The 22,846-nt window shown below is 45.4% G+C and overlaps 1 protein-coding gene across 1 annotated transcript in view; it reads left to right on the forward strand.

Annotated features, from left to right (window-relative positions):
- Positions 1-3,636: 3,636 nt before the first annotated feature.
- LOC129834355 (protocadherin-7-like) overlaps positions 3,637-22,846 on the forward strand; it is a 121,489-nt gene continuing 102,279 nt past the window's right edge. Inside the window, exon 1 of the mRNA XM_055899269.1 lies at positions 3,637-7,715. Within this exon, the coding sequence (XP_055755244.1) occupies positions 4,650-7,715 (3,066 nt within the window). The 5' untranslated portion in view covers positions 3,637-4,649. The remainder of the gene's footprint in view (positions 7,716-22,846) is intronic.

Raw genomic sequence — 22,846 nt, forward strand, 5'->3', positions numbered from 1 at the left:
ACTGGAATATTCATCACATTAACCAACAAGTGTTTACCAAATGTTCACCTACTGTCTCACACTACGAGATGGAAATTGTAGTTCTACAGTATCTTATGGAGTGTTTGAGAAAAGAACAAATTAGCATATTGTTGCATGGTGAAATTATTTAAATGAACTTCCTAAGTCATGCATATGCAAATCTATAATTGTTTTGTTTAATTGAATAGGACGACACCCTCTAGTGGTCTATTGTACTGTTTTTGAATGCGTTTGTAATCATCAACTACATACATTTTACAAAAAAGTGTTAGAATTGTGCCTGGCCTTGGTTGAGACAATGACAACTAAGCCTACAGATAGTTTAAATCAACATATCTGTTGTCCCGTCCAAAAAAAGATGTGAACATACATAACCCAAGTGCCAATCAAAAGAGTATCCCTAAACCTCCTTACTGTATGTATCTCAAGAGCATTGTCATTATAAATATTAGCCAACGACAGAGGGCGATGAAGAGCAGGGATCTGGGCTGGCCACTGCAGGAATTCAGAGGAGCTTCAAAATGCAGCTGGAGCAATAAAAGAGTCGTTGCCTTTCTCATTTTATTTTATTGTGATGCTATACTCTCAGCGCACGCACAGCACAGTAGGATACAGTACACGGGTCTCCCCATGTGAAATGGGAGAAAGGGGAAGCCCTTTACGCGCGGATGTAATTATGAATGCTGGCGTTCATGTGATGCACACGCACGCGCGCACTCATGTGTATTAGGGTTGATTGATGTTTCCGCTTTGGGATCAATTATATCTCTTACCACGGAAGGTGTTTTAGATTTACACTTGTTTAAGCATTCCAATATACAATGTCTTTGGAAAGTATTGAGACACCTTCACCTTTTCCACATTTTGTTACTTTACAGCCTTATTCTAAAATGGATTAAATTGTTTTTTCCCCTCATCAATCTACTCGCAATACCCCATAATGACAGCGAAAACAGGTTTTTAGAAATCTTTGCTATTTTTTAAATCATTTTTCTTTACTAAAAAATCACATTTTCATAAGTTTTCAGACCATTTATTTAGTACATTGTTGAAGCACCTTTGACAGCGATGACAGCCTCAAGTTTTCTTGGGTATGATGCTACAAGCTTGGCACACCTGTAATTGGGGAGTTTCTCCCATTCTTCTCTGCAGATTCTCACAAGCTTTGACAGGATGGATGCGAAGCATTGCTATACAACTATTTTCAGGTCTCTCCAGAGATATTCAATTGGGTTCAAGTCTGGGCTCTGGCTGGGCCATTCAAGGACATTCAGAGACTTGACCCGAAGCCACTACTGAGTTGTTTTGGCGATTTGCTTCAGGTCATTGTTCTGTTGGAAGGTGAACCTTCACCCCAGCCTGAGGTGCCTTTTGGAAAACTCCATGTGGGCTGTCATGTGCCTTTTACTGAGGAGTGGCTTCCGTCTGGCCACTCTACCATAAAAGCCTGATTGGTGGAGTAAAGCAGAGATGTTGTCCTTCTAGAAGGTTCTCCCATCTCCACAGATTAACTCTAGAGCTCTGTCAGAGTGACCATCAGGTTCTTGGTCACCTCCCTGACCAAGGCCCTTCTCCCCTGATTGCTCAGTTTAGCCGGGCGGCCAACTCTAAGAAGAGTTTTGGTGGTTCCAAACTTCTTCCCTTTAAGAATGATGGAGGCCACGTTCTTGGGGACATTCAATGCTGCAGACATTTTTTGGTACCCTTCCCCAGATCTGTGCCTTCGACACAATATCAGAGCTTTACAGACAATTCCTTTGACCTCATGGCTTGGTTTATGCTCTGACATGCACTGTCAACTGTGGGACCTTATATAGACAGCTCTTCTACACCTGCATTACTTGCTGTATGGGGTTTTAGGCTGGGTTTCTGTACAGCACTTTGAGAAATCAGCTGATGTACGAATGGCTATATAAATACATTTGATTTGTGTGCCTTTCCAAATCATGTCCAATCAATTGAATTTACCACAGGTGGACTCCAATCAAGTTGTAGAAACATCTCAAGGATGATCAATGGAAACAGGATGCACTTGAGCTCAATTTTGAGTCTCATATCAAACGGTCTGAATACTTATGTAAGTAAGGAATTTCTGTTTTAGTTTTTTTGATACATTTGCTAACATTTCTAAAAACCTGTTTTGCTTTGTCTTTATGGGGTATTGTGATGTCATTATGGGGTATTGTGATGTCATTATGGGGTATTGTGTGTAGACTGCTGAGGAATTGTTTTTATTTAATACATTTCAGAATAAGGCTGTAACCTAACAAAATGTGGAACAAATCAAGGGGTATGAATAATTTCCGACGGAACTGTATAGAGTCAAATTTCCTACCAAATTTCCAACCATGAGGAATGGCGGCAGGTAGCCTAGTGGACTAGTAACGATCTAGTAACCGAACGGTTGCAAGATCGAGTCCCTGAGCTGACAAGGTCGTTCTGCCCCTAAACAACTGTTCCTAGGCGTCATTGAAAATAAGAATATGTTCTTAAATGACTTGCCTAGTAAAATAAAATAGGCTAAGCTGCTGATATATGGCCTCAGAGGGTATTTTTTCAATGTCACTTCTTGTCCCAAACCCCAAAATGTCTACCATAGATATTGTGAATATCTGAACCACTTCTATACTGCAAAATCAAATTTCACTAGCATATTCTGATATATTTTCACGTTACGACGTTAATCCACTCATGCATCTGATATGAAATACCTGATGACTACACCGATTACAGAATCACGCTCGCTTTTAATTGGTATAGTTCTGGGTGGGTTGCGCAGTGGCGGAGTCGCAGACACTGACTACCCATCCGCCGAGTTGTCTCGGCTCCAGTCATGGAAATAAGAGACTACTGTAGGTAACAAAAGAAACGGGATGACAAAAAAAGAGCTGAAAGCGAATACACTGAGTTTGTTGCTCCGGAGAGAATCAAGCCTTAAGCGACCACACACATTCATTAACCACAGAGAGTAACCACATCGCTGCTCTCAGAATCACATGTCACAGTTTGTTCGTACTAGCCTCAGAAAAAAAGGAATCATGTAGAGATCATGGACGAGGGAGCGTAAGTGGTTAAATATATGACTTGGATATTTGCATCGTTCATGCGTAAAACATGCGTAAAAGTTTATGAAAATGCTTTGACAGAAAATGGACCTGGCAGCACATTGATATAGTCGAGCCATCATTCGAAATTGAGCGGCGACTGTCTCAACTTTAGTGAGAAATAGATTTACGGGTTTCATAGCACCGTCTACTGTAGGCCTAAAGACCTCTTATGCCTGTGTAATAACCAATGCACCATCATGTCAAGTGCGGCAATCGAAGATTTGCTATTGGCACATTATAAGCCATAATGCAATTTACGCATCGAATGAATGAAACACCATCCTCCGTAAAAGGGTCGATGGAAGAATGTATATTTTCCAAACCATCTCACTATACCCCCGCTCCCTGACTAAGACCATTCGAATGGGTCGTATGTGAACACATCTTTCCCTTTATACTAACAAGAAAAATACAACATTTGTGTTTCTCTCCCTCCCTCCCTCTCTCCCTCTCATTTCAACACATACTTCGTCGGCTACCCTCCAGACTAAACCTATATAACGATCAAGTTCAGACCTGGTTACGTGCGCTGGGGAAATAAACTGGAGGGGGTGGAGAGAGCGCGCGAGACTGCAATATCATTTGTGAATCGCTCTCACAGTGCCGCAGATAGGGGCTGCAAACGCACGCGGCGCTTATGCAGGTGAGAAAGGGGCGCTTGGATTGAGAATGCGGGACAGTAAGAGGATTCTCTCGTAGGAATTTCACAATATCTACATCGGAATTACAATTGTCCGTGTTTGTTTCATTTTTGTTATTCCCGCGTGGTCAGAGGTTTTGTGCTGAGGAGTTCATTTTTTATTTATTCCTCTCCCTATTGCCTGTAACTGTGTGAACTATAAAACACGGACTGCTTGTTATAAGTGAGTGGAGGTAAATAAATCAGAGCGCTCGGATTCTGCTTGGAAAGGCAACTGGACACACAATCACTGCTTCTCCACTGCTTCAAGGTAAGAGGACGAGCCCCTCCGTAAAGTAGGCTACTGTATCACCACAACTTGGGAATCTGTGTGGACATTTCATTGCCACTACTCCGTATTGGACATCTCTTCGGACGGGGAAATTGGGATTTTGACCATTTACATCATTTCTATATCAATCTTGGAAGATTTTTTTGTAACTGAAAAGACTTGGACTGATTTAAAATTTCAATTAAATAAGATAGAATTTCTCTTTACGCGCATAAAATATTCGGATTCCTAATGAATTCATGACATATGATATGACCGGACTGAACGGACTGTTTCGATTGTGTTTTGCCCAGTTTTTATTGAAAGAAGGAAAGAAACATAAATTCAGTGGAAAAGGGGGAGAGGAGAGCCCGTGCACTTGCTCTTATTCAGTGCAGTCGAATCGGTGTGGGAAGACGTCCGGAGGATGAAGTCTCACACCTCCTGAAATGGAGGACTTCAAATAATCCGAGAACGAAAATTATTGTTTTCCAAACACTATACCAGCAAGTAAAGGACATCCTCATTTGATTCAAGGCTTTAAAATCCATTCATTACATTGCGGGGAACAATGAGGACTACTGGCGCAGTGGACTATTTATGCTACGGTATACTCATCCTGCAGCTGCTGAATCAGCCTGCTGCCAAGCAAGTGCTCCGATATCGCTTGGCTGAGGAGGGACCCGCGGATGTCAGGGTAGGGAACGTAGCTGTGGACCTCGGAATCGTTGCCGGGTCTGGCGAGGTGACATTTACCCTCGAGTCCGGATCTGATTTTTTCAAAATAGATAATATAACAGGCGAGCTGACCACCAATGAACGGCGGATAGACCGTGAAAAATTACAGCAGTGCCAAATGATATTTGATGAAAACGAGTGTTTCATAGATTTTGAAGTGTCAGTAATTGGACCGGCGCAGAGCTGGGTTGACCTGTTCGAGGGGAAAGTCATTATTTTAGATATAAATGATAACACCCCGTCTTTCCCATCTCCCGTGCTGACCCTATCGGTGGAGGAGAACAGGCCGATTGGCACTCTCTATCTCCTGCCCACGGCCACCGACAGAGATTTCGGTCGGAACGGAATTGAGAGATATGAGCTTATTCAAGACAGCGGGGAGAGCTCCAGGCGCCTGGGCTCAAGCTCAGGGGGGCGCGGGGCGGACAGGAGATTCGACGAGGGGGCAGGCAGGAGCAGCGTCTTTGAACTGCAAGTTGCTGACACAACCGACGGGGAAAAGCAGCCGCAGCTCATCATTAAAGGGGCACTGGACAGAGAGCAGAGGGATTCTTATGAGCTCACCCTGCGTGTTAGGGATGGGGGCGACCCCCCACGCTCCTCCCAGGCCATCCTGAGGGTGATGATCACTGATGTGAATGACAACAGCCCCCGCTTTGAGAAGGCTGTGTATGAGGCTGACCTGCCGGAGAACAGCTCCCCTGGTGCCCCCATCCTGCAGCTGAAAGCAGCTGACGCGGACGTCGGGGTGAACGGTCAGATCGAGTACGTATTCGGCGCGGCCACAGAGTCAGTGCGTAGGCTGCTGAGGCTGGACGAGAGCTCGGGGTGGCTGAGCGTGCTCCATCGTATTGACCGCGAAGAGGTGAGTCAACTACGCTTCACGGTGATGGCGAGGGACCGAGGCCAGCCGCCCAAAATGGACAAGGCCACCGTGGTCCTCAACATCAAGGATGAGAACGACAACGTGCCAGCCATCGAGATTCGTAAGATCGGACGCATCTTCCTGAAGGATGGAGTGGCCAACGTGGCTGAAGATGTAGTGGTGGACACGCCTATTGCTTTAGTCCAGGTGTCAGACCGCGACCAGGGTGAGAACGGCATCGTGACCTGCACTGTGGTGGGTGACGTGCCCTTCCAGCTCAAACCGGCCAGCGAGATCGAGGGTGAGATGAATAAGAAGAAATACTTCCTCCATACATCAGCGCCGCTGGACTACGAGGCCACACAGGAGTACAACGTGGTCATCGTGGCTGTGGACTCAGGAAGCCCTAGCCTGGCCAGTAATAACTCGCTCATCGTAAAGGTGGGCGACTTCAACGACAACCCACCCATCTTTAGCCAGAACGTGGTCGAGGTGTCCTTTCCGGAAAACAACGCCCCCGGCGAGAGGGTGACCACTGTACTGGCCATCGATGCCGATAGTGGCAAGAACGCGGAAATCGCCTACTCCCTCGATTCCTCTGTGAATGGGATATTCTCCATTAATGCCGACAACGGTGACATCAGAGTAAACACCATTCTGGATAGAGAACAAACAGAGAGGTACCAGTTCAAAGTGATAGCCAAAGATAAGGGCATGCCCATACTCCAGGGGTCAGCCACTGTGGTAGTCCTAGTGGCTGATAAGAATGACAATGAGCCTAAATTCATGCAGGACGTGTTCACCTTCTACGTCAAAGAGAACCTTACACCCAACAGCCCTGTTGGCATGGTGACCGTCATTGACGCCGACAAAGGCCAGAACGCAGAAATGAGCCTCTTCATTGAGGAAGAGGAGGAGATCTTCTCCATTGAGAACGACACAGGAACCATTTTCTCCACCATGTCGTTTGACCGCGAGCAGAAAACCACCTACACGTTCCGGGTCAAGGCTGTGGACAGTGGAGACCCACCCAGATCAGCCACTGCCACCGTGTCACTCTTCGTGATGGACGACAATGACAACCCGCCGACCGTTACCTTCCCCATCAATAGCTCATACACCCTACTGCCCCCCTCCAGCAATATTAGGACTGTAGTACGAACTGTCATGGCCACCGATACCGACACAGGGATCAACGCTGACCTAAACTACAGTATCATCGGGGGCAACCCTTTCAAACTGTTTGAGATCGACGGTGGCAGCGGGGTCATCTCACTTGTTGGGAAGCTGGAGCAGAAACACTATGGCCTCCACAGACTGGTGGTCCAGGTGAACGACAGTGGCCAGCCCTCGCAGAGCACCACCACCCTGGTGCACGTCTATGTCAACGAGACCCTCTCCAACTCCACCATCGTTGAGGCGCAGGTGGCTAAGAGCCTGGGCACTCCGCTCAATACCAACATCGCCGGTGACCCCAACTACGACCTGGGAAAGCAGCGGCTGAGCATCGTCATCGGCGTGGTGTCGGGCATCATGACGGTCATCCTCATCATCCTCATCGTGGTCATGGCTCGCTACTGCCGCCCCAAGAACAAGAATGGCTACGAGGCGGGCAAGAAGGACCACGAGGACTTCTTCACCCCTCAGCAGCATGACAAGGGCAAGAAGCCCAAGAAGAACAAGAAGAACAAACAGCCGTTGTACAGCAGCATCGTCACCGTCGAGGCCTCCAAGCCCAACGGCCAGCGCTACGACGGCGTCAATGAGAAGCTGTCCGACAGCCCCGGGATGGGCCGTTACCGCTCCGTTAACGGAGGGCCCGGAAGCCCGGATTTGGCCCGGCACTACAAGTCCAGCTCGCCACTGCCCACGGTCCAGCTCCACCCCCAGTCGCCCACGGCCGGGAAAAAGCATCAGGCTGTTCAGGACCTGCCCCCTGCCAACACCTTCGTTGGCACCGGAGATAACATTTCCCTTGGATCTGACCACTGCTCTGAGTACAGCAGTCAAACCATCAACAAGTACAACAAACAGGTAAGAACATATTGACTCAATATTTATATATATATATTTTTTCTTTCTTTCTCCATTCTATTTTCAAATGTCTCTCATGTTTCTCCCTCTCTTAGTCTTATCTCCAGCGTAATGCCTCCTGACAGGGCTAGTCTCAGTAGTCATGTTTCTTTCATGGTGCTAATGTGTGTCAAGTTAGCTGTATTGATCTGTTGGGGTTTGGAGTGCCATTCCGCATGTGATATTGAAAATGAAACGAGGACATGCGTAGCCTACCCCAGGATATCATTTCCACCCGCCTAAGCATATCCAGCTCTTTTAACTGAGCAGGTACTGTGAGGCGGTTTACTTTGACTGGGGCGGCACATTTGCTGACCGGTACACATATGTGTTTTGAGTGTTGTAGACAGCTTGCATAAGGGTCTGGTTTGCAGTTATTCTATCACAGCGGAAAATGTGGCAGGGGAGCTAGGACACCCCTCTGCTAGTTCAAGTCTCTCCCCACCCTTATTGTAACACGGCTAACTACTTCTTCTTCTTATTAGAGGAAAAAGCAAGGACAAAAAGAAGGCGTTGTGAAAATGACGAACAGGAGTGTCTGTGTAAAGGAATGTTATCCGTGGTATCGTGTTTTACTCGGCTTATTCTGCTTGACTAGGAACATCTGGGCAGGAGGTCACATCTAACATTCCTGGGCACTGGTGTGTCTGTATCAATTCACTGACCCAGCAGTGAAATCAGGCTTCCCTAAACCTCTCCCTCCTGCTCTCTCTTTTACTCTCTCCGTCCCTTCTATAGGTCAGACTCATTTAACTCTTCATCCATCCGTTCCTCTTTCCTCCCTCTCTCTCTCTCTCTCTCTCTCTCTCTCTCTCTCTCTCTCTCTCTCTCTCTCTCTCTCTCTCTCTCTCTCTCTCTCTCTCTTTCTCCTTTATCTCTCTCTACCTCCCTCTTTATCTTTCACACATTCTCCCTCTTTCCATCCCTACCCCTATTTCCCTCTTCTTGTCTCCTCTCATTGACTCCGTTAGTGCCATCGTTTGTAATGTGAAAATTCCTCCGTGACGGCAAGCACAACAGGGTCATTCATGTTCTAGGGGACTGTGGGAATTAATCAATTTGACATTATTGTTTTTTTTTTCAAATGTTTTCAACCAGGGGAGCCAAGAGGGGCGAAGCAAGGTTAATATATTATGAAGTCGGTTCCCTTTCATCTGCATTTGCCAGGAAGATACCACTTGTTCCTTGTTTGATTTGTTTTCTATGGCAGTCTAATGCATTATTGATGGTTCTCTTACATGGGGCAAGCAGCACACTCTTGTTTTTTTAGTCTGTCTCTCTCGTTCTCGTTCTCTCCTCATCCTCTGTTTTTCTTGTCTTTCATTCTCTCTGTTTTAGTCCCTTATCATTCCTGTCTCTTTTTTACTCACGCACGCACGCACACACACACACACACACACTCTCTCTCAGTATCTGCCTCTGCATCTCTCCCTCCAAAGCCTCCTCATCTCCCAACCCATCTCTCGCTCCTCTCCTCTATCTCTCAGCACCAAACCAATCTCTTCCCCTCTCTCCTCTCCTCCAAATCAAATGCTCTCAAATGTCTTTGCTCTTTTTCCTCGCCTGTCTTTTTTCTTGCAGTCTTTTCTTTTTAATCTCCTCTTCCTCTACTCCATTTCCCTCTCCCTCCTGCCATTCCCCTCTCATTTCCCGCTCTCCATCCCTCCCTCCCTTTCACTCTCCTTTACTCTCTCTTTTCGCTACTGTCTCTAACAGCTTTCTAAAGTGCTGTATTCAGTGGGTTGTTTCTCAGAGTGTGAGGAGTGCTGTTGCTTACGGATGTCTCATCCATAATTAACAGGCCACTCTATTCGCTGCCGCTGCGGCAGAGCCATGTATTGTATGTTGCTAGCTGTGCTGCTGCACTTTTATGTAATAATTTATTAAATGTTTTTATGTGCACGCTCGCTGCAGCGTTTTTTTCTATAGACAAGTCCATTTGTTTGAAGATTCCGATACAGACACAAAGCACACCGGGGTGTTGAGGGTTTACAGACGCTCTCCTCGCCACCGCAATGTGCAATTATCCCTCCTTAAGCCTTCCTTCACTCGCTCCGTTCTCCATCACGGTTGGTGTGAATGTAACTCCCACTGGCGAATACAATATAAGTGTTGCCTTGTCTCTATTGTTTATAGAATGTTGTTAGTAGCAATGGGTTTCCATGGCCGAGAAGCTGCACACAAGCCTAAGATCACATGCGCAATGCCAGGTCGTCAGCTGGAGGGGTGTAAAGCTCGCCTACCATTGTACTCTGAAGCAGCGGAGTGATGAATTACACTACACCATCTGGCAGTCCAACAGACAAATCTGGGTTTGGTGGATGCCAGGAGAACGCTACCTGCCCGAATGTGTAGTGCCAACTGTACAATTTGGTAGAGGAGGAATAATGGCCTGGGGCTGATTTTCATGGTTCGTACTTGGCCCCTTAGTTCCATTGAAGGGAAATCTTAACTCTACAGTATACAATGACATTCTAGACGATTCTGTGCTTCCGACTTTGTTGCAAACGTTTACAGTTTCGGCATTACAATCTCCCTCCGCGCACAAAGCGAGGACCATATAGAAATGGTTTGTTGAGATTGGTGTGGAAGAACTTGACCAGCCTGCACAGAGCCCTGACCTTAACCCCACCAAACACCTTTGGGATTAATTGGAACGCCCGACTGCGAGCCATTCCTAATCGCCCAATATCAGTACCTAACCTCACTAATGCTCTTGTGACTGAATTGAAGCAAGTCCCCACAGCAATGTTCCAACATCTAGTGGAAAGCCTTCCCAGAAGAGTTATAGCAGCAAAGGGGGGACCAACTCCATATTAATGCCCATGATTTTGTAATGAGATGTTCGACGAGCAGGTGTCCACATACTTTTGGCATTGTAGTGCATAAAATATTCTCTAACACATTGTTAAATTCCCCTGCATACTTGTCAAACGTTCACTGTTGATACTTTTGGTTGAGGTGGAGGGGAACTGAGTTAATGGCTGCACATACAGTCTCCTGGGGTTAAGTTAATTGCCGGGAATGGCCCTTGGCGTAGTTATGTGCCTCAATTATGGCATCAAGTGGTCATGTCTTTATTAAGATCACAGAGTAGTCTCTCTCTCTCTAGTTTCATGCTCTTGTTGTTTAGTGCCACCACAGATAAACATGCTGGTGTTTAGGTAAAGCCCCCCCCCCCCCCTTCAGTTGAGCTCTTAACGTGTAATGAAATGCATAAGAATTCTCATTAGCTGGGAATAGAGTTAAACATAGACGTAGAATGACTAGATTATATTTCTATGGAATTAAACATAGACGTAGAATGACTAGATCTTATTTATATGGAATTAAACATAGACGTAGAAGGACTAGATTTTATTTCTATGGAATTAAACATAGACGTAGAATAAATAGATTTTATTTATATGGAATTAAACATAGACGGTGAATGACTAGATGATTATATCTATGGAATTAAACGTATTTTTTCACAAGTTCGTCTTGTCCGTCACTGTTGTTGATATGGTTTTGCATGCAGAGCCGATGGGAGGTTGGATTAGGGATACGGTGTCATGTCTGATTGTCGAGAATTGCACAGCAGATCACATTGTATCGTGACTGCTAGAGACAGGGTAATCCCCAATGTCAAATTGATCACATTAGATTTGGAAATTTCTATTCAAAAGAAATCAGATTTCACCCCCTGTTTATTGAATGTACAGTGGCAGGAAATCCAAAATGTAATCTATGATATTTAAGGCTAAATGAAGTTGAAATCTTTTGATGGTCTCGCTCACTCACAAACACCCACTGACTTATTTTCTCTTTCCCGCTACTTTCTCTTCTCTCTTGCTCTCTCCACCTCTCTCTCTATCTTTCTCTCACTCTCCCCCTAGAAATCGAAAAAGACACAAGAAAGAGAGCCCTGTTTGTGGTTGACAGAATGGTCTACTGTTTCACAGGCAAGGTAGAGGGGGGAGGTAGAGTAGAGTCCCATTGACTGTGAGTCTCTTCTGCGGTATCAGATTCCTGCTAGGTCTCCTTCCAGCTCATCCTTCGCCTACCTAATCTCACAATAACCACCGCACAGGCAGCAGCCGGCTCAGGCTCAGTCTCCAAGCAGGTAACCAGGCAACCGGCTGAGTTTAGCGGGCGAGGCGAAGCCTCCTCTTTTACTCATTAGTCATTAAGCCAGGCGAGCGCAGAGCGAGAAGCCAGCGTGTCACTGAGCAGCTGTCGAGAGTTAGAGCAGGAGGGTGATGTACCTGACATTTCAGCCCCTCCTGGAGGTCCACAGATTGGATCCGGGCCTGTTTTTTTTGTTCTCTTTCTTCCTTTTGTAGGCCTACTGCGACATTATTCTCAGTTGTCATATTTCCCTAGCTAAGTCCCTGTGTTAAACAGAGCTTCAGTTGATGATCGTCATACTCTCAGGTACCAAATGCCTAAAGAAAAATGATTGTCCAAGATTAGATATAAAAGAGAATAGCCCACCTGTCCTATCCAAAGCAACACTGTTTACTGAACAGGGATTTTTAACTGGGTCATTTAAAAGACTGATATACCGATCCAGGTACTATTATCTCTTCTAAACAATAGAGACCTGAGGCAGGTTGTAATCCTATCCCTCTGCCTCCCCTCAGGGCATGTATAAAGCTCAGATCACTGAGTCAGCTGAGGCTGCCTCCCAGGTTAGGGTTGGTGCAGCATGACTGAACGTGGCCCCGTTTCCCACACCGCCCTCTTCTCCCTCAGCTCAGTTCCCTTAGCACAGCTGTTGCTCCTATCATATCCTCCCCCTCCCTTCCGTCCCCTCCCGTCCCCTTCCGTCCACTCCCTTACTTCCCCTCCCTCCCGTCACCACCCTTCCGTCCCCTTCCTCCCTCCTGTCCCCTCACTCCCGTCCCCTCCCTTCTGTCCCCTCCCTCCTGTCCCCTCCCGTCCCCTTCCGTCCACTCCCTTCCGCCCCCCCCGTCCCCTCCCTCCCCCTCCCTTCCATCCCCTCCCTCCTGTCCCCTCCCTCCCGTCCCCTCCCGTCCCCTCCAGTCCCTTCCCTCTGTCTGTCCCTTCCCCCCTCCCTCCCGTCCCCTCCAGTCCCTTCCCTCTGTCTGTCCCTTCCCCTCCCATCCCCTCCCATCCCCTCCCCTCCTCTCCCTCCCGTCCCCTCCTGTCCCTTCCCTTCCTGTCCCTCCCATCCCTTCCCGTCCCCTTCCCACCCGTCCCTCCCCTTCCGTCCCTCCCGTCCCCCCCTTTCCCCTCCCCTCATTTCCTCCCCCTCCCCTGCTGTCCCCTCCCCTCCCGTCCTCTGACCTATCAAGCCCCAGCTTACCTCATTTACATAGGACCCATGTTCCCTTCTCACCACAGTATCTCAAACAAACAACATCGCCATGCAAATAGGGGTCATTCTGTCTGTGTTCGCTGGCCACACACACACGCACGCACGCACGCACGCACGCACACACACACACACACACACACACACACACACACACACACACACACACACACACACACACACAGGAAGTGACAAGCTTTTTGTACTCTCGGTCCGGCGAGATCACAAAACCAATATGGAAAACCCCCCATTTGCCTGGAGGCTAATTTGTTTCATCCAAAAAAAACAATTGTAGCTACTTAAACACTTTTGAGAAGCCACAATTGACCTCATTTGTTTTGCTGCCCCCCCCCCCCCCCCCCCCCCCCCCCCCCCCTACTGTGAACCTTAATTGTTGCTATCTACTACCCTTGCATGTTTATAAGTAGTCTACGGCCTATATCTAAATGAACAGCCGCAACACATGCAACCTATGTCTACTGCAAACGTATGCTTCTTTGTCCTTTATCGCCATAGTAACCATATGGTACACTGTTCCCTTTGTGTGTATCTTAGTGTCACAACTCAGCGTTGTCCTTCCGTCTAGTTGGTTTTGATTTGTGTCAAATGGGTTGAGGGAAGCCCACAGTTTCGGCCATGTTGACTCCCCTGTGGACGCTGATACGGGGTCGACTGAGAGACAAGACTCGAGGCTCGACCGAAGAGAAAACATTGGAAAACAACCGGTGCCCCCGCACATTGACTCTGTACCGGCACCCCCCTGTATATATTATTATTTTTCACTGCTCCTCTTTAATGACTTGTTACTTTTATCTCTTATTCTTATCTGTATTTTTTGAAACTGCATTGTCGGTTAGGGGCTCGTAAGTAAGCATTTCACTGTAAGGTCTACTACACCTGTTGTATTCGGCGCATGTGACTAATAAAATGTGATTTGATTTGATTTTGTCACTGTGGATCTCATGGCCGTTACAGGATGTAAATCACTTTGCTGATAATTGCAGTATCGTTTATCTTCTATATTCTAATCCGATGCGGATCATGCAAGTGGACTAGTGACTCTATGTGCTCAGCATGGGTGTTGGTGAATCATGGTCATTTAACGTACAGGAAAATTATTAAACAACAATTGTGGGCAGGACAAGGTAGAATAACATATGAAATGATTGTGTTCTAGGTACAGGATAGCCATTAAAATAAGATAGTCACAGATGACTGACATAACATTATAGAAGCAGCATGGGTTTGCCTGGGAATCATGAAGTATTGTGTATATACAGGGAACAGAACCATGAAGTACTGTATATACACAGGGAACAGAACCATGAAGTACTGTATATACACAGGGAACAGAACCATGAAGTATTGTATATACACAGGGAACAGAACCATGAAGTACTGTGTATACACAGGGAACAAAACCATGAAGTACTGTATATACACAGGGAACAGAACCATGAAGTACTGTATATACACAGGGAACAGAACCATGAAGTACTGTATATACACAGGGAACAAAACCATGAAGTACTGTATATACACAGGGAACAGAACCATGAAGTACTGTATATACACAGGGAACAGAACCATGAAGTATTGTATATACACAGGGAACAGAACCATGAAGTACTGTTAATACACAGGGAACAGAACCATGAAGTACTGTGTATACACAGGGAACAAAACCATGAAGTACTGTGTATACACAGGGAACAGAACCATGAAGTATTGTATAAACACAGGGAACAGAACCATGAAGTACTGTGTATACACAGGGAACAGAACCATGAAGTACTGTATAAACACAGGGAACAGAACCATGAAGTACTCTGTATACACAGGAAACAGAACCATGAAGTATTGTATATACGGAGGGAACAGAACCATGAAGTACTGTATAAACACAGGGAACAGAACCATGAAGTATTGTATAAACACAGGGAACAGAACCATGAAGTACTGTATAAACACAGGGAACAGAACCATGAAGTACTGTATAAACACAGGGAACAGAACCATGAAGTACTGTATATACACAGGGAACAGAACCATGAAGTACTGTATAAACACAGGGAACAGAACCATGAAGTATTGAATAAACACAGGGAACAGAACCATGAAGTACTGTATAAACACAGGGAACAGAACCATGAAGTATTGTATATACGGAGGGAACAGAACCATGAAGTACTGTATAAACACAGGGAACAGAACCATGAAGTACTCTGTATACACAGGAAACAGAACCATGAAGTATTGTATATACGGAGGGAACAGAACCATGAAGTACTGTATAAACACAGGGAACAGAACCATGAAGTACTGTATAAACACAGGGAACAGAACCATGAAGTACTGTATAAACACAGGGAACAGAACCATGAAGTACTGTGTATACACAGGGAACAGAACCATGAAGTACTGTGTATACACAGGAAACAGAACCATGAAGTACTGTATAAACACAGGGAACAGAACCATGAAGTACTCTGTATACACAGGAAACAGAACCATGAAGTATTGTATATACGGAGGGAACAGAACCATGAAGTATTGTATATACGGAGGGAACAGAACCATGAAGTACTGTATAAACACAGGGAACAGGCCTGGTGGTGGTAGAAGATGACAAGGATGCAGAATGAGATCAGCTGGTTGGTGTATCACTTTATTATTAGTAGTAGTACAGGATGTTGCCTGTGGTGCTGTGTTTACTGCCGTGCCCACTGACGCTAATTTGATCAAATTTGTCTCAGTGGCTTAATTTACTTTACTGTGGACAGCAGCAGTACACCAGGCATGTGTGCTCTGCAGTGAGACTGGAATGGCGGGAGATAAGGAGGGAGGGAGAAGGTAGGCGAGAGAGAGAGAGAGAGTGAGAGAAATACTCTTGGAATTGCACTGGCCAGCAAATTCCAGAATAATTTGAATTGGGAGATTTAAATACATTAGTTTTAGGCCAGTGAATAATCTTCAGATTAGGGTTACCTGACAGCTGAGCAGGCATGTAGGAGAGATGTGGAAGGAAGTAAAGAAGGAGGGAAGGAGGGAAGGAAGGAAGGAAGTAAGGAAGGAAGGAAGGAAGGAAGGAAGGAAGGAAGGAAGGAAGGAAGGAAGGAGAGCGAGAGAAAACGAAAATGAGAGAGAGGGAGAGCACAAGCCCCTACTCAATACTGAATGTGTTGGATTCTGTCTGACTAACTCTTTGCCTGCTGGTTGGATGACCAGGTTGAGTGTATGACAATGTACACAACATTCCTTCATTAAGATGTGACATACGTGGTATTACACCTCATGTATTTCAGTGGCTTTGAATGAGCTGCACTGACTACCTGACATGAAAAAATGCCAGGCTTTTCGAGGGCAAGAGTTTTCTCAGGAATCGATCACCTTTTTAAGCCTGGTATTGTATACAGAGTTGAAGGAGGCCTTGAGCAATCTCTCTCTCTCTCTCTCTCTCTCTCTCTCTCTCTCTCTCTCTCTCTCTCTCTCTCTCTCTCTCTCTCTCTCTCTCTCTCTCTCTCTCTCTCTCTCTCTCTCTCTCTCTCTCTCTCTCTCCTCTCCTCTCTCTCTCTCTCTCTCTCTCTCTCTCTCTCTCTCTCTCTCTCTCTCGTCTCTCTCTCTCTCTCTCTCTCTCTCTCTCTCTCTCTCTCTCTCTCTCTCTCTCTCTCTCTCTCTCTCTCTCTCTCTCTCTCTTACTCTCCTACTTTCTTTCCAATCTTTTTCTGTGCTCGTCTCTCTCCTTCTGTTCTGTTTTCTCTGTCTCTTTCTGTCTTTCTCTCCCGCGTCTCCTCTCTTGCTCCGAGTGTACATCTGCCATTATGGCCGTTAGCCGGGATATGAATGTAAATAGTCATGATTGAATTGGGAGCAGGCCAGATGCATCCCCAACATTTGTCACGATAACACGATGCGAGAGAAGGAGAGAGGAAACGGTATGTGTCTTGATTGCTCACCGACTCGCCGTCTGATTGTAAGTGGAAGTGTCGGCGACGTCCCCTTTCTTTCTGAGCATACTTTTCAATTTGATGACGGCGGATATGGAATTTCATTTTCTATGCAGCGCTCTCACATTAGATCTAGCCTGAAAATACCGATTTGAAGGTAATCCATCCCTTTTACCAGGTATAAATTCCTGCACTTGATGCCGCTGTGGCGGTGGAGGGGAAAGCTCTCCAGATGTTTTGAATTCTGTTTGTCTGTGGGCTTGTGTAAATACCTGATAGGGGCCCACCCAATGTCGCTGGAAGCTACATAGCAATTGTTGGTATTTCCTATTGTGGCTGTCCCCTCTCATTCACTTGTTCTTCAAGCAACAGCTCCAGTAACTCTGAACATCGCTTAAGATCACTGCTAGTGGAGCTCAGGGGGATAGTTTGCTGTCAACATGGGGGATCACAACAGGGATCATACTGTAGCTACATGGGTTTGTCTGTCTTTGATTTTAATGGGCAACAACACAATAGTTTCTGCTCTTCATAAACATTGCACGGCCCACTGAGACTTTCCCGTGATGATACTATGTTGACTGGAAAAGGTCAGGGCATATTTATGTGTCAGTGTTTCCCCTAGGATTTTTTTCAGCAGGGTTGGCAAAGGGTAGCCGGGGATGGTGCGGGGAGTGCTATAGCTCGGAAAATATATGAACGTGACTCTAGATGTCAACATAATGGTGTTTGTTTCCAACATTAGGGTGGTTTTCCAAAATAAGTGAAAACCGCTTCGTGTTTTGTTTCTTTGCCATGATACGACGAAGTTTGACAATACTGGTATCATCCCGGCCCAATGTATTTTTAATGGATTTACATGTTTTTAGATCTGCTAGTTCTCTACTAGTTCTCTGCTAGTTCTCTGCTAGTTCTCTACTAGTTCTCTGCTAGGTCTCTAATAGTTATCTACTAGTTCTCTACTAGGTCTCTACTAGTTCTCTACTAGTTCTCTGCTAGGTCTCTAATAGTTATCTACTAGTTCTCTACTAGGTCTCTACTAGTTCTCTGCTAGTTCTCTGCTAGTTATCTACTAGTTCTCTACTAGTTCTCTATTAGTTCTCTGCTAGTTCTCTACTAGTTATCTGCTAGGTCTCTACTAGTTCTCTACTAGGTCTCTGCTAGTTCTCTACTAGTTCTCTGCTAGGTCTCTAATAGTTATCTACTAGTTCTCTACTAGGTCTCTACTAGTTCTCTGCTAGTTCTCTGCTAGTTATCTACTAGTTCTCTACTAGTTCTCTACTAGTTCTCTGCTAGTTCTCTACTAGTTATCTGCTAGGTCTCTACTAGTTCTCTATTAGTTCTCTACTAGTTCTCTACTAGTTCTCTGCTAGTTCTCTATTAGTTCTCTACTAGTTCTCTGCTAGTTCTTTACTAGTTCTCTATTAGTTCTCTGCTAGTTCTCTACTAGTTCTCTATTAGTTCTCTGCTAGTTCTCTACTAGTTCTCTATTAGTTCTCTGCTAGGTCTCTACTAGTTCTCTATTAGTTATCTGCTAGTTCTCTGCTAGTTCTCTATTAGTTCTCTGCTAGTTCTCTATTAGTTCTCTCCTAGTTCACTGCTAGTTCTATGCTAGTTCTCTGCTAGTTCTTTACTAGTTATCTACTAGTTCTCTGCTATTTCTTCTTCTAGGTCGCTACTTGTTTTCTACTAGTTCTCTGCTAGTTCTCTGCTACTTCTCTACAAGTTCTCTACTAGTTCTCTGGTAGTTTTCTACTAGTTCTCTATTAGTTCTCTACTAGTTATCTACTAGTTCTCTATTAGTTATCTGCTAGTTCTCTACTAGTTCTCTGTTAGTTCTTTGCTAGTTATCTACTAGTTATCTATTAGTTCTCTGCTAGTTCTCTGCTAGTTCTCTATTAGTTCTCTACTAGTTATCTATTAATTCTCTAATAGTTCACTGCTAGTTCTCCACTAGTTCTCTACTAGTTTTCTGCTAGTTCTCTACTAGTTCTCTGCTAGTTCTCTGCTAGTTCTCTGCTAGTTCTCTACTAGTTCTCTGCTGGTTCTCTACTAGTTCTCTATTAGTTCTCTACTAGTTCTCTATTTGTTATCTGCTAGTTCTCTACTAGTTCTCTGCTAGTTATCTACCTGTTTTCTGCTAGTTCTTTATTAGTTCTCTGCTAGTTATCTACTCATTCTCTGCTAGTTCTCTACTAGTTATCTGCCAGTTCTCTGCTAATTCTCTACTAGTTCTCTGCTAGTTTTGTACTAGTTCTCTACTAGTTCTCTGCTAGTTCTCTGCCAGTTCTCTGCTAGTTCTCTACTAGCTCTCTACTAGTTCTCTGATAGTTTTTTACTAGTTCTCTACTAGTTCTCTACTAGTTATCTGCCAGTTCTCTGCTAGTTCTCTACTAGTTCTCTGCTAGTTCTGTACTAGTTATTTTATTGTTCTCTGCTAGTGTGTGTGTGTGTGTGTGTGTGTGTGTGTGTGTGTGTGTGTGTGTGTGTGTGTGTGTGTGTGTGTGTGTGTGTGTGTGTGCGTGCGTGCGTGCGTGTGTGTGTGTGAGGGATGCACGACTTACAGCGTGGGCAAATTAATCACTTTCTGTCATCGGTGCTCACGTGGGTGTCAGAGTGTCAAGGGAACTGCCAAAGGGTCCGTGGCCCTAGACTAGGCCCATTTAAACCACCTCCAACGGGCAGCGCTGTCACACATCCTTCATGACAATGAGAAGAAGAGGTATAAACGGCTGACACCTTACCCCATAATTCAGCCTTTAGTGTCACCCGTCACCATCGGCGACTACCAAAGACCAATCCCATCGCTCGTTAGTGAGATGTGAACTTATTTATGAAGAAGGGATGGCTGGTAGGGGAGAAAAAAAAGATGTTGACTGACATGTTATTTGAAAGACAGACAGAGCGAAGTGAGATGTGCACAAAAAAATCTACTTTTTAGTGTGTCTGTCATGAATTTCGTATAGGTAATTTGTCACTATTTCACGACAATTTGTGATAGTGGGTTTCTGTTTGAATGATGCCTGGCTGCTGACATGGGAATAGTAGTTCAGCTCTGTGATCTGTTGGGTACTAGAAGATACCACCTTCACCCCAGGGCCAGAATCTGCTTGATTTCAGGGGGTCCTGACAAACACACAGGCTCACAGAGAGAAGCACACACACACACACACACACACACACACACACACACACACACACACACACACACACACACACACACACACACACACACACACACACACACACACACACACACACACACACACACACACACACAGACACACACACACACTCACAGCCTGCTTCTTTTGCACCGAATTCTCATTCATCTCTTGCTATGGAGTGGATGTTGAAATATTAAGATAGTGTGAGGATCTCTTGACTGCATAAATAAGATTAAGAATCAGCCATGATCACTAATACCGTTTTAACCCCGGCATTTTGGTCCAAAGGATAACGTTTTATTACCAGGCTCATCCATTTATATCTGGCCTGCTATTTCAGAGTATAATGGACCTGACTTGACTTGAGAGGTGAAAAGAGGACAGTTTAAGGGGAGAAAAGAGGACAACTTGAGAGGAGAAAATAGGACATCTTGAGAGGGGAAAGAGGACAGCTTGAGGGGGGAAAAGAGGACATCTTGAGTGGGGAAAGAGGACAGCTTGAGGGGAGAAAATAGGACATCTTGAGTGGGGAAAGAGGACAGCTTGAGGGGAGAAAAGAGGACAGCTTGAGGGGAGAAAAGAGGACATCTTGAGTGGGGAAAGAGGACAGCTTGAGTGGGGAAAGAGGACAGCTTGAGGGGAGAAAAGAGGATATTTTGAGAGGAGAAAATAGGACAACTTGAGAGGAGAAAAGAGGACATCTTGAGTGGGGAAAGAGGACAACTTGAGGGGAGAAAAGAGGATATTTTGAGAGGAGAAAATAGGACAACTTGAGAGGAGAAAAGAGGACATCTTGAATGGGGAAAGGGGACAGCTTGAGGGGGGAAAGAGGACAACTTGAGAGGAGAAAAGAGGACATTTTGAGAGGGGAAAAGAAGACAACTTGAAAGGCACTACTAGCCCTGTTTGTGGCCCTCTGAGATGATCTCTGTATGAAACAGGAGATAGTGCTCTCCCCAGCCATCAATCACACCCTGGGTTAGCTGTACTGTGTGTGTTCGTGTGTGTGTGCTTAAGACTATTTGCGCGTGTGTGTGCGTGTGTGTGTGTGTGGCTCCTGTGCAGGCTTGAGAAGACAGCAACAGGGGCCTCCACAGTTCAGCCCCTCCATCATCCAGCACACCAAGCACAAACACAGCTACATGCCTGACAGAGTTTCAATATCCTGTGTGTGTGTGTTTGTGTTCCTCTCCATGTGTGTGAGTGTGTGCTTGTAATGCAACAGATGTAGGATCTGAATTTGATCACCCTGTTGCGGGATAACTTTGCAGGAAATGTAAAACTTGTAGTGCATTTGAGGTTTAAAAAAGGCTTCTGAAGTTTGTAATTTCCACTTTGAAATTTTAGACTTTATTTTCCCTTTAACAACAATTTAACAACTTTACAAAAATGTCCAATAATTATAATATATATAATAATTTACATCTATTGTTGCTGCAGGATTATATTTCTGTTGTAGCAAACTGGCTCAAATGTAGATCCTACATCTGTAAAAGGTTCATTGTTGTGAGCGGGTGGATTTTCTCATACCCTACATACACACGTGTGACATCCGTGTGACTCGCACGTACACATACCCCTTTCACAGTCCAAACCAATAGACTGAACAAAATCTAAATCCCCACGTAACATGTGCAGTAGCAGCAGAAATATTAATTAGGCTAGTGCCTGCATGGGAGGAGAGGCCCTACCATCGATGAGGCCTTACCTGGGAGAGAGCAGGCTATTAAGCCCGGCCCAATAAATCTTGTCAAACTCGGGAGTTGTCTGGAAGCTCAGCTGAAGAATGAAGGTCATGGATGACCGGGACTTTATGAGTGGCCTCACTCGCTGGTATCAAATTAGCTGAATTATGAAGTCCCACAGGCCTTTTCAGGAATGCTAATTCACCTGTTTTCAACTTTCTCACTTCTCTCTCACTGCTCTCTGTCTCTCTGTCTCTCTGTCTCTCTGTCTCTCTGTCTCTCTCTCTCTCTCTCTCTCTCTCTCTCTCTCTCTCTCTCTCTCTCTCTTTCTCTCTCTCCCTCTCTCTCTCTCTCACTGCTCTCTCTCTCTCTCTCTCTCTCTTTCTCTCTCTCTCTCTCTCTCTCTCTCTCTGTCTCTCTCTCTCTCTCTCTCTCTCTCACTGCTCTCTCTCTCTCTCTCTCTCTCTTTCTCTCTCTCTCTCTCTCTCTCTCTCTCTCTCCCTCCCTCTCTCTCTCTCCCTCTCTCTCTCTCCCTCTCTCTCTCTCGAACTGTTCTCTCACTGCTCTCTCTCTCTCTCTCTCTCTCTCTCTCTCTCTCTCTCTCTCTCTCTCTCCCCCCCCCTCTCTCTCTCTCTCTCTCTCTCTCTCTCTCTCTCTCTCTCTCTCTCTCTCTCTCTCTCCTCTCTCTCTCTCTCTCCCCCCCCCTCTCTCTCTCTCTCTCTCTCTCTCTCTCTCTCTCTCTCTCTCTCTCTGTGTCTCTCTTTCTGTCTCTGGTAGATATAGATTCTTGTCATGTCATTAGAGGAATTACACAGTGATTTAGAGCTGTTGCAGCGTCTTAACCAATTTGATTACGTCATTTAACTAGGAAGGTGTGTGTATGTTAGCAAGCTAGTTAATCTAGTCTAACTATATCTAACTCCGTGGGCCTTCCCATAGCTCCAAGTGTGTATGTTCTAACTGGCTATGATGT

The sequence above is a fragment of the Salvelinus fontinalis genome, chromosome 35 (assembly GCF_029448725.1).
Source record: "Salvelinus fontinalis isolate EN_2023a chromosome 35, ASM2944872v1, whole genome shotgun sequence".
Taxonomy (NCBI): domain Eukaryota; kingdom Metazoa; phylum Chordata; class Actinopteri; order Salmoniformes; family Salmonidae; genus Salvelinus; species Salvelinus fontinalis.